Source organism: Piliocolobus tephrosceles, chromosome 10 (assembly GCF_002776525.5).
Source record: "Piliocolobus tephrosceles isolate RC106 chromosome 10, ASM277652v3, whole genome shotgun sequence".
Taxonomy (NCBI): domain Eukaryota; kingdom Metazoa; phylum Chordata; class Mammalia; order Primates; family Cercopithecidae; genus Piliocolobus; species Piliocolobus tephrosceles.
The window spans coordinates 6706712-6718964 of record NC_045443.1 but is presented as its reverse complement, the minus strand read 5'-3'; the positions used below and the strand labels follow the sequence as shown (position 1 = coordinate 6718964).

Sequence of the window (12253 nt, the reverse complement as noted above, 5' to 3'; positions counted from 1 at the left end):
TTTTTTTTTTTTTTTGAGACAGGTTCCCACTCAGTCACTCAGGCTGGAGTACAGTGGCACGATCAGACCTCACCGCAGCCTTGATTTCCTGGGCTGAAACGATCTTCCTGATTCAGCCTCCCAAGTAGCTGGGACTACAGGCTCAGGCCACCATGCCCAGCTTTTTTTTTTTTTAAATTTTAGTGGAGACTAGCTCTCACTATGTTGCCCAGGCTGATCTCTAACTCCTGAGCTCAAGCCATTCTCCTGCCTCGGCCTCCCAAAGTGCTGGGATTATAGGCATGAGCCACCACACCCGGCCCACATTTTTGCTTATCCATTCTCAGCTGATGGACATTTGGGTTGTTTCTACTTTTTGGCTATTATGAATAATGCTGCTGTGAACGTTCCTGTACATGTTTGTATGGATCTATGTCTGTATTTCTCTTGAGTGTTCACCTACGAGTGGAACTGCGGGGTCATGTGGTAACTCTATATTTAATATTCTGAGGAACTGCGAGACTTTTCCAAACAGCTGTACCATTTAACATTCCCAACAGCAATGTATGAAGATTCTTTTTTTTTTTTTCGCCCAGGCTGGAGTGCAGTGGCGTGATCTCGGCTCACTGCAAGCTTCGCCTCCCGGGTTCACGCCATTGTCCTGCCTCAGCCTCCCAAGTAGCTGGGACTATAGGCGCCCGCCACCACGCCCGGCTAGTTTTTAGTATTTTTTAGTGGACACGGGGTTTCACCGTGTTAGCCAGGATGGTCTCGATCTCCTGACCTCGTGATCCGCCCGTCTCAGCCTCCCAAAGTGCTGGGATTACAGGCTTGAGCCACCGCGCCCGGCCCAGCAATGTATGAAGATTCTAAATTCTCTACATCCTCCTCATGTTATTTTCTGTCTTTTCGACTTTAGCCATCTTAATGAATCCCTGTAATTGTACTAGTGAGCTAATACAGCTCTTACTAAGGCTAAACACCATTCTAAGCATAATTTCATGCTCAATGCCCCTGTGAGGTTGATATTTTTATTATCCCCATTTTACAGCTGAGGAAACTGAGGTACAGAGAGATTAAGTACTTGTTTGGTCCCACATCTAATACTTGTTAGAGCCCCAGGATTCAAATACAAGGAATTTAATTCTGGAGTCTGTGCTCTTTTTTTTTTTTTTTTTTTTTGGAGATGGAGTTTCACTCTTACTGGCCAGGCTGGAGTGCAATGGCGCAATCTCGGCTCACCACAACCTCTGCCTCCCAAGTTCAAGTTCAAGCGATTCTCCTGCCTCAGCTAGGATGACAGGCATGCGCCACCACGCCCGGCTAATTTTATATTTTTAGTAGAGATGGGGTTTCACCATGTTGGCCAGGCTGGTCTCAAACTCCTGACCTCAGGTGACCCCACCCGCCTCGGCCTCCCAAAGTTCTGAGATTATAGGCATGAGCCACCGCGCCCGGCTGAGTCTGTGCTCTTAACCACCACATTATACTGATTCTCATAGGCCACTCTATTAATGTGCTTAGTGTGTATCTCTATGTGTTTTTGCAAAATCTGTATTTAATTTACATAAATGGTATTGTGTTGTAGATCCCATTTCACCTCTTTTTTTTTATTTTTTGAGACAGAGTCTCACTGTAGAATGCAGTGGTGCAATCTCAGTTCACTGAACCTCCGAAGTTCACGCGATTCTCCTGCCTCAGCCTCCCGAGTAGCTGAGATAATAGACGCCCGCCACCACACCTGGCTAATTTTTGTATTATTGGTAGAGACGGGGTTTCACCATGTTGGCCAGGCTGGTCTCGAACTTCTGACTTCAACTGATCCACCCGCCTCAGCCTCCTCCCAAAGTGTTGGAATTACAGGTGTGAGCCACTGTGCCCCGCCACTTTTTATTTATTTATTTCAACGAAGCTCTATGCTTTAAAATCCATCCATGTTGCTCCACCTCACCTGCTGATCAAACCTGTGCCTGCTTTCCATGGGGGCGGCACCCACCACATTGTGCTTGTCCCCTCTCTGTGTGCAAAGGGCTCACCAGCCTTCAGGACTGGCCACTTCTGTAGCCTCTCCTTCAGTCCTTCCCTGCATCTAGCCTGGGCTCTAGAAGTGCTGACTTGGCAGTACCTCCTAGAATGGGCACCAGTATGCCATGCCTCTGTGCCTTTGTTCTTCAAGGCCAATGGAATATCCTGCATCATCCGGTTCCAATCTCCTCATTTCACAGAACCATCCTACATTTTACAGAGGAGGAGAATAAGCTTAGAAACAATGACTTGCTCAAGACCGTACAACCAGAACCCCACTCCTTATCTCTGGCCAGCCTCTTCTCCCTCTTCTCTTTATTCCTCCTCTGCTGCTCACTGGCCGAAGTCCCCTTTCCCTCTTTGCCCTGCTCCCGTCGCTAGCTCCAAGATGGCAGAGTAGCAGAACACAGATCCTCTCTGCGCTGTGTGGCCTGCGAGCTGTGCTTTACCCCACACAGCCTCCCTGTTCTGGAACTGTGGTTTGCTGTGAAATTGCAGTCCTCCTGCAGCCGCGATGCCTCTGTGATTGCTTTCTCTCTGTCCCCACACCTGTCACAGATGAGTTTTGGACCTACCATTCTGAGACACGCTGATGCAAGAGGCTGCCCGGAAACACTCGGTACTGATCGTCCTCCCCTCAGCTCCGCGCCCACCACTGCTCACACTGTCTCCGTTAACCCTGCTCCCCTCCACCTCCCCACTTCATTCATTCATTCATTCGTTCATTCCTCACTCAACAACTGTTTATTCATCATCTCCTCTGTCTCCTAGATGACAGGAACCATGCAGCTAACCCAGAGATGACAGAGAGACGAATGAGATGTGGCTCCTGTCATCAAGGAGCTCATGATTCAGTGGGGAACTCACATTCAGACACACGGGCAGTTAGGGACATGCAAGAATCTGTGTAGTGCAACAAGAGAGAAGTTACAAGGCAGCACGGAAGTCAAGGCCGGTGAGCCCAGATGGCCTGGTGAGAGGAGCCTGGGCTAGAAGGGAGATGACCTAGGTGTGAACCCCCAGGCTCATCATCGCAGTGGGACCTTGGGCCAGCTGTTCGAGCTCTCTGAGCCTTAGCTTCCTCCTCTGTGAGATGAGGATGAGACTCTCACAGGCTGTTGGTTGGAGTGACTGAGGGAGTATGAGTGAAGCTCTCAGCATTGTGCCAGCACATGGTAGGTGATCAGGAAACAAATGACCCTGAAAGCCCAAGTCCTGTAGGAGTTGAAGGGAGTGGAGAATTCTCTCTGCCTCATCTCCCTGCTCCCTGGACCACCTAAACTTTCCTCTCTGACCCTACTCTCTCTTTCCTGATAAGGAATTACTCTCACTTCCACCACCCGATGTATGGAAACTGCTATACTTTCAATGACAAGAACAACTCTAACCTCTGGATGTCTTCCCTGCCTGGAGTCAACAATGGTGAGCAACTCCCCGCTTGCTCCACGGCGCCCTCTGCCTCAGCCACTCCCATGTACTTACCTCGAGCTCACCTCCTAGAACTGCTGGGAGGGGTCCTCTGTGCTCTCTCTCCCCAACAGGTGCCACATAGTCCGTTCCAGGCATGAGAGGAATCCTGTCCCAGGTCTTCCTCCTGCCTCCAGATTCCAGCCCATGGGTTGCCAGGTCCCTTTGCGGGTCTTCCTGAACTTGCTCCTCTTGCAGGGTTGGAGACTGGGCAAGGAAGGGAGAGTGGCTTTCCATCTTCTAACTCTTCTCCAGGATTCCTGCCTCTGCCACGTCTGCTCTCTCTGCACCCCTAGGTCTGTCCCTGATGCTGCGCACAGAGCAGAATGACTTCATTCCCCTGCTGTCCACAGTGACTGGGGCCCGGGTAATGGTGCACGGGCAGGATGAACCTGCCTTTATGGATGATGGTGGCTTTAACTTGCGGCCTGGCGTGGAGACCTCCATCAGCATGAGGAAGGCAAGGATGCTGACTGGGAGGCCTGGAAGGAGAGCCCCAGATTGCAGGGGGGCAGGGGGAAGGCATGGGAGGCTGCGGAGGGAGAGCGTGTGGGGTGGGCCTGGAGCATGTGGAGGTCTTCAGGAGCAGGAATGAGGGGCAGAGGGGCTGGCACTGGGAAGTCAGGCCCTGCAGGGTGGACCTTGGGGGACAAGTGCTGAGAAGGCATTCAGGGCATGCTGAGGATTTCTGGGGATGCTCTGGGCCCAGTGGCCTTGAAATGAGCAGTGGGTGGGCATGAGGTGGCTGGAGGCATGTATTGAGAGGGTGAGGCTGGTAGGAGGGGCTGGCAGGTGTGAGATACAACCTGGAACTGAGGGAAGGCAGAGAACCCGGAGGCACTTGCTCTGTCCTCTGATCTCTTGGTGTATGTGGGTTCATAGGAAGCCCTGGACAGACTTGGGGGCGACTATGGCGACTGCACCAAGAATGGCAGTGATGTCCCTGTCAAGAACCTTTACCCTTCAAAGTACACGCAGCAGGTGAGGCCCAACCTGATTCTATGGCAGCTCCTCCCAGGCCTGCCCTGGCTGGTCCTGCAAAGCTGGAGGGATTGTGTGTGTGTGAGAGAGAGGGAAACCGGGGGGTGGTGGAAAGAGGATGGAGGCTCTGCGCAGAGAACTGCTGAGTTCAGTCCCGAACCCCCTCTCCTCTCCCCCTGCCTCCCTTCCAGGTGTGTATTCACTCCTGCTTCCAGGAGAACATGATCAAGAAGTGTGGCTGTGCCTACATCTTCTATCCGCGGCCCCAGAACGTGGAGTACTGTGACTACAGGAAGCACAGTTCCTGGGGTGAGACTGCAGGGAGCCCCTGCCCTGCCCCACTGACCCCAGTACTCCCTGAGGCGCTTCTTCCTCTCAGTCCCCTGTCTGTGGGGATGACTTCTGGTGGGGATGACATCCCACCTGCTGGGATGAATCCTCCCTTGCTCTTGTTCTTCAGACTTTAGTCTCTGCCTCTGTCAGTTTCCTTCTCCCTCAGTCTCTCTCTCTCTCTTTTTTTTTTTTTGAGACGGAGTCTCGCTCTGTCGCCCAGGCTGGAGTGCAGTGGCGCGATCTCAGCTCACTACAAGCTCCACCTCCCGGGTTCACACCATTCTCCTGCCTCAGCCTCCCAAGTAGCTGGGACTACAGGCGCCCGCCACCTCGGCTAATTTTTTTGTATTTTTAGTAGAGATGGGGTGTCACTGTGTTAGCCAGGATGGTTTCGATCTCCTGACCTCACGATCTGCCTGCCTCGGCCTCCCTCTCTCTTCTATTTCGTTCCTCCCTCTCAGTGTTGCAGTCTCTCTGTTTTGGCCTTTGTGTGTTTGTCAAGGAACTGTCCCATTTCAAACAACCTGCAGCAGAGGGAAGAAGAGCAGCCGAGAAAACCTCCAGCCGTTCCTCACTGGCTACTAAGGTTTCAGTGCACGCGCTGCCCACAGCTTCCCTGCTCAGTGCCCAGGGTGCTTAGCTGGGCAGGCTCCGGATTTGGGTGGGGTACACAACACTTCCCTGGGGCGCAGGAAGAAAATATTAGAAGTTACATGGGTCTGTCTCGTTCCTTCACATTTGCTATCTTATGTGCTTTAGAATGGACATACTGTCTCCATTCAAGAGTAGAGGTATGTAATTTATAAATCAAATACGTGTATTGGACCTGCTTATTTAAGATTTTTTTTTTTTTACCTGAACAAGGGCACAATCAATAAAGTTTGAAGCACCTTGGAATCTCCTCCTTATCTAGACAAATCTCTTTTGACTACAGCTGAGTTGTTTGGCAGGGAAGTTGTGTGCCAGGAAGCTGAGAGAGAAAGAAAATCACAAAAATAAAATATGGAAGCTGCAAGGGTTTGCATTCCTGGAGTGCATGCTCTTCCCCAGCACAACTGGCCTGCTCCCCCTGCAGTTCCTCCTCCCAGGGCTCTCCCCTGGGCCCAGCTGTGCCACAGGGTGGGCCGAGGGCCACCACGGGAGGTGACATGGTAGCGGACACTGGAGACACGGAGGCCTCAAAGGCAGCGGATTGTCTCACCTGAGAGCTCAGCGTCCATCCCTACCTTGTTTCTGTCTGTGGTGACTTTTCCACTTCTGTCCTTCCCTGGGCTGGCTCCGCAGTTCTCTTCTGCCTGGACTTTCCAGTCGTGGCCTCCTGGTTCCTGTCTGACCTTAGAGGAGTGTAGCACATCAGAACTGGGGGAAACCCAAAGGCCATTTGGCTTCACCTCCTTTCTCATATGAGCAAATTGAGGTCCAGGGGGAGGATGTGACATGTCCTAGGGTATACAGGACCGGGACAGAGGGGATGCCACCCGGGATTTCTCCTTCCCCTCAAATAATTATTTCTATGTCGTGGGTTTGCACATCTGTGAGTGAAAAATAACAATATAGATTGCTGAGAAGTTGTGAGGATGAGAGAGGAAGTAAGGCTAAAAACACAGTCTGCTGCGTTTCCTAGGGCTTACTTCCCCGGAGAAGAGGACCAGCTGCTTCCCCTTCTTCCTAAAGATCTCCAACCCTGGTAGGGATTTGGGTCAGAAATGAAGAAGGAGTTCGGACTGAGGAACTAAAAGTAGCAATAATGACAAAATAACCTTACTTAGAATTTGGGAAATAGGGGAGGAGGGGAATCTGCAGTTCCATTATTTTTATTTTTATTTTTTTTGGTAATAGCTTTATTGAGATAATTTATATCCTATACGATTCACTCATTTAAAGCGTACAGCTTCATTTTAGTCAAATTTTAGTTTTTAGTTTTAGGTTTTCAGTATAGTCCCAGAGTTGTGCAATCATCACCACCATCAATTTTGGAATATTTTTAGTGTTCCCAAAAGAAACCTTGTACTCACTCAGGCCGGGCATGGTGGTTCATGCCTGTAATCCCAGCATTTTGAGAGGCCAAGGTGGGCAGATCACCTGAGCCCAGGAGTTCGACACCAACCTGGGCAACATGGTGAAACCCTGTCTTTAGAAAAATTAGCTGGGCATGGTGGTGCACACCTATAGTCCCAGCCACTTGAGAGGCTGAGGTGGGAGAATCACCTGAGCCCCGGAGGTCGAGGCTGCAGTGAGCCATGATCAGGCCACTGCACTCCAGCCTGGGCGATGGAGTGAGACCCTGTCTCAAAAAAATAAATAGATAAACCTTGTACTCATTAGCAAATCCCAAGCTTTCCTCCCCTCCTCCACCACTGCCAGCCCTTGGGCAACCACGATTGTTTCTTTCTCTATGGATTTGCCTATTCTGAATCTTTTTTTTTTTTGTCAGAGACAGAATCTCCCTCTGTCGCCCAGACTGGAGTGCAGTGGTGCAGTCTCGGCTCACTGCAACCTCCGCCTCTCAGGTTCAAGCAATTCTCCTGTCTCAGCCTCCCAAGTATCTGGGACTACAGGTGCATGCCACCATGCCAGGCTAATTTTTATATTTTTTTGTAGAGAGGGGGTTTCACCATATTGGTCAGGCTGGTCTTGAACTCCTGACCTCAGGTGATCCACCTGCCTCGGCCTCCCAAAGTGCTGGAATTACAGGTGTGAGCCACCGTGCCTGGCCATTCTGAATCTTTCATACAGACAGAATCTTAGAGTGTGTGACCTTCGTGTCTGCCTTATTTCACTTAGCATAGTATTTTCAAGTTTCATCCATATTGTAGCAATAGCAGTGCCTCATTCCTTTATATGGTTGAATAACAACACTCCCTTGTATGGATAGACCACACTTTGTTTACCCATTTGTCAGTTAGTGGACATTTGTGTTGTTGCCACTTTTTGGTTACTGTGAATAATACTGCTGTGAGCATTTGTGTACAAGTTTTTGTGTGGACACATGTTTTCCATTTTCTTGAGTATATACCTAGGAGTGGAATTGCTGGGTCATTCGGTAATCTATGTTTAACCTTTTTTGAGGAGCTGCCAGGCTGTTTTCCAAAGTGACAGCACCATTGTACATCCCTAGCAGCAGTATGTAAGGTTTTCTACATCCTGCCAGTTCTTGTTACTGTCTTTTTAAATTTTAATTTAATTTAATTTAATTTTTGAGAAGACTCTCACTCTGTTGCCCAGGCTGAAGTGCAGTGGCACGATCTTGGCTCACTACAACCTCCACCTCCTGGGTTCAAGCAATTCTCCTGCCTCAGCCTCCCAAGTAGCTGGGATTACAGGTGCGCACCACCACGCCCGGCTAATTTTTGTATTTTCAGTAGAGACTGGATTTCACCATGTTGGCCAGGCTGGTCTCGAATTCCTGACCTCAGGTGACCCACCTGCCTCAGCCTCCCATAGTGTTGGTATTACAGGCACGAGCCACCGTGCCTGGCGTATAGTCTTTTTTTTAAATAATAGACATCTTAATGGGCATGAAGTATTATCTTATTGTGGCATAGTTCCCTTATTCTTTTTTTTTTTTTTTTTTTTCTCAGTTCCCTTATTCTTATACAATTTTTGTTCCCATTTTTCTTTATGGCGTTTAAGTTTTCATCCATAGTGTATATTTCCTTACACTGGCGTATCCTGTTTTGTTTTGTTTTCCCCTGACTTAGCTTATTTTCTTTCTTTATTAATTTATTTTTTAGGCCAGGTGTGGCGGCTCACGCCTGTAATACCAGCACTTTGGGAGGCCAAGACGGGTGGATCACGAGGTCAGGAGATCGAGACCATCCTGGCTAACACAGAGAAACCCTGTCTCTACTAAAAATACAAAAAATTAGCCGGGCATAGTGGTGGGCGCCTGTAGTCCCAGCTACTTGGGAGGCTGAGGCAGGAGAACGGCGTGAACTCGGGAGGTGGAACTTGCAGTGAGCCGCGATCATGCCACTGTACTCTAGCCTGGGCAACAGAGTGAGACTCCGTCTAAAAAAAAGAAAAAAAAATTAATGTATTGTTAAATTTTTTTTTTTAGAGACAAGGTCTCACTCTGTTGCCAGGATTGGAGTACAAAGGCACACTCATAGCTCACTTGCAACCTTGAACTCCTGGCCTCAAACGACCCTTCCACCTCAGCCTGCCAAAGAGCTGAGCCACTGTCTCTGGCCTAGCTTAATTTCTTAAACATTTGGTACTTCTTGGTACTGCCACTCATAGGACATCATTATAATGCTAAATAATGCTCTTGTAAAGTGGGTACCCAGGGATCTTGGGAGACCTCTTGGGTGTGGGGTAGAGAAAGCTGAGGTGCCCTAGGAGAACAGGCATCTCTGTACTCACAGGCTACTGCTACTATAAACTCCAGGCTGACTTCTCCTCAGACCACCTGGGCTGTTTCACCAAGTGCCGGAAGCCATGCAGGTTAGTGTCCCTTCCCCGGGTGCAGGTTGGGAAGAATACAGGTTACCCAGCCAAGCCTTCGAGTGGGAGAACTCTGCCCCAACACTGAACACCTTTCTCCATCCCCAGTGTGACCAGCTACCAGCTCTCGGCTGGTTACTCACGATGGCCCTCGGTGACATCCCAGGTAGAGTGTGGGGAAGCGACGGGTGGGGGATGTGTATGCCTGTGTAAGGCTGTGGTCTTCTCTGGGTATTATGTGTATGAGTGTGTTTGACACAACCTATCCCTGTAAGCCTGAAGCGTATGGACCTTGATGACAGCCCCATTCTTTCCTAGGAATGGGTCTTTGAGATGCTATCGCGACAGAACAACTACACCATCAACAACAAGAGGTGAGTCCCGCCCGGGTCCCAGCCACAAGAAAGGAATCTTTGGGAGGGAAAATAGACCTAGGAAGAGGGATCCATATGGTTGATTATAGGAAGGGTCAGGAATTTCATCCTCTACCATTTCATCCCACCCTCTGCCCCACACCTAAGAAATGGAGTGGCCAAGGTCAACATCTTCTTCAAGGAGCTGAACTACAAAACCAATTCTGAGTCTCCCTCTGTCACGGTAGGTCGTGCCTGGATGGAGCCTGTGATGCTCTGAGGGTCTTACTTAGCAGGGCAGCTGTCAGGGAAAACCAAAAGGTTGTCTGTGGACCAGAAGGCTCTGGGTCTCAAAGGCAGGGGACCGAAGAAGAGGGTCAAGGGAGAGGTCGGGAGGGTTGGAGGAAGGACCTCGGCCGGGGCATAAGGTCTCTGGGGGTGGTGGGAGGGACAGGCATGCTAGATGCTGGGGTGAAGGCACTTGAGCCATGCCCCCATTTCAGCTGCCCCTGACTGTGGGCCAGTTATCAGTTTTCTCTGGGTGACGCTGGCCAGGCGCAGAGACAAGGAGCCCAGGGGGCTGGCGAGAGGCTGACAGAACTCGGGGGTCCTCGAGGATGAAGGGAGATAGCTTGGTGAGGAGGAATGGGGGCTCCTCTGCCAGAGTCCATCCAGAACCCTCTGTCCCATCGTCAATGTACCTCTTCTCTCACAGATGGTCACCCTCCTGTCCAACCTGGGCAGCCAGTGGAGCCTGTGGTTCGGCTCCTCAGTGCTGTCTGTGGTGGAGATGGCCGAGCTCATCTTTGACCTGCTGGTCATCACATTCCTATTGCTGCTCCGAAGGTTCCGAAGCCGATACTGGTCTCCGGGCCGAGGGGACAGGGGTGCTCAGGAGGTGGCCTCCACCCAGGCATCCTCCCCGCCTTCCCACTTCTGCCCCCACCCCACATCTCTGTACTTGTCCCAGCTAGACCCTGCTCCGTCCCCAGCCTTGACAGCCCCTCCCCCTGCCTATGCCACCCTGGGCCCCTGCCCATCTCCAGGGGTCTCCGCAGGGGCCAGCTCCTCCGCCTGTCCTCTGGGGGGGCCCTGAGAGAGGAGGAGAGGTTCCTCGCACCAAGGCAGATGCTCCCCTGGTGGGAGGGTGCTGCCCTTGGCAAGACTGAAGGACGTGCAGGGCTTCCTCCCAGAGTCGCCCAAACTGCCTTTGATGTGTGGAGGGGAAGCGAGATGGGTAAGGGGCTCAGGAAGTTGCTCCAAGAACAGTGGCCGATGAAGCTGCCCAGAAGTGCCTTGGCTCCGGCTCTGTACCCCTTGGTACGGCCTCTGAACACTCTGGTTTCCCCACCCAACTGCAGCTAAGTCTCCTTTTCCCTTGGATCAGCCAAGCCAAACTTGGAGCTTTGACAAGGAACTTTCCTAAGAAATGGCTGATGACCAGGACAAAACACAACCAACGGTACACATAGGCATGCACAGGTTTCCTGCCTAGCGACGGCTGAAGCCAGCCCCTGACTGACCTGGCCACACTGCTCTCCAGTAACACAGATGTCTGCTCCTCATCTTGAACTTGGGTGGGAAACCCCACCCAAAAGCCCCCTTTATTACTTAGGCAATACCCCTTCCCTGACTCCCGAGGGCCAGGGCCGGAGCAGACCCGCGTAAGTAAAGGCAGCTCCAGGGCTCTTCTAGTCTCATACCCGTGCCCTCACAGAGCCATGCTCCGGCGCTTCCGTCCTGTGTCTTTCATCCCTCTACATGTCTGCTCAAGATATTTCCTCAGCCTGAAAGCTTCCCCAGCCATCTGCCGGAGAACTCCTATGCATCCCTCAGAACCCTGCTCAGACACCATTACTTTTGTGAAGGCTTCTGCCACATCTTGTCTTCCCAAAAATTGATCACTCCCCTTTCTCCTGGGCTCCCGCAGCACATTATAACATCTGCTGGAGTGTTGCTGTTGCACCATACTTTCTTCTACGTTTGTGTCTGCCTCCCCAACTGGACTGTGAGGGCCTTGTGGTCAGGGACTGAGTCTTGCCCGTTTATGTATGCTCCACGTCTAGCCCATCATCCTGCTTGAAGCAAGTAGGCAGATGCTCAATAAATGTTGGTTGCATAAAGGAGTCTGGAGAGCTGGATGGGGCATCTTGAAGGGGGTGGGGAGTGGATACAAGTCACCACCCAAGCTGCTGGGTGGTCATGAGGCTGGGGGAGGGTACACACTCCCATGGCCCTTGGCTGCACCACGGAAGTGATCGTTCTTCACGGGGTCTTAAGAGGGACAAACGGTCTGGTGAATTCCTCCATGGGCGTTGCTGAGCGTCTGCTGTGTGCCCATGGGCGTTGCTGAGCATCTGCTGTGTGCCCATGGGCGTCTTCCATGTTAGGGTGGAAGGGGGAAGACATGGTGCTGCCCCGTCAGGGGACCTACCTCGCAGTGTTTGGGGAGACTTGCCCTCTCCAGTGTCTGAACCTCCTTTTCCTTCTCTCCTTTAGTCACCATCATCACTAACCTCCCCACCCCCGCCACTGCATTTGCTTAGTCCCACTTACCACCTGGAGGCAATGAACCCTCATCTGCCTGCCTCCCGTCAGCTGCCTGGTGGTGGTGGAGGATGACGAGGCTCAGGCCAGTTTATCCTGGAAATGCAAAGCCTTATGTGGTC

General features: G+C 51.3%; 1 protein-coding gene and 1 long non-coding RNA gene across 2 annotated transcripts in view; one reads left to right on the top strand and one right to left on the bottom strand.

The window, feature by feature from the left end:
- Positions 1-11710, top strand: part of SCNN1A (sodium channel epithelial 1 subunit alpha) — a 31986-nt gene extending 20276 nt beyond the window's left edge. Inside the window, exons 4-12 of the mRNA XM_023232456.3 lie at positions 3323-3426; positions 3768-3931; positions 4354-4452; positions 4644-4761; positions 9153-9231; positions 9340-9397; positions 9550-9605; positions 9753-9828; positions 10300-11710. Coding sequence (XP_023088224.1) covers positions 3323-3426; positions 3768-3931; positions 4354-4452; positions 4644-4761; positions 9153-9231; positions 9340-9397; positions 9550-9605; positions 9753-9828; positions 10300-10680 — 1135 coding nt within the window. The 3' untranslated portion in view covers positions 10681-11710. The remainder of the gene's footprint in view (positions 1-3322; positions 3427-3767; positions 3932-4353; positions 4453-4643; positions 4762-9152; positions 9232-9339; positions 9398-9549; positions 9606-9752; positions 9829-10299) is intronic.
- On the bottom strand, positions 5452-10472 carry LOC116418939. The gene is made up of 3 exons (XR_004229154.1): positions 10286-10472; positions 6012-6119; positions 5452-5755 (listed from the first exon to the last, which is right to left on the bottom strand). It is a non-coding gene; the product is annotated as an uncharacterized LOC116418939 (long non-coding RNA).
- Positions 11711-12253: the final 543 nt, after the last annotated feature.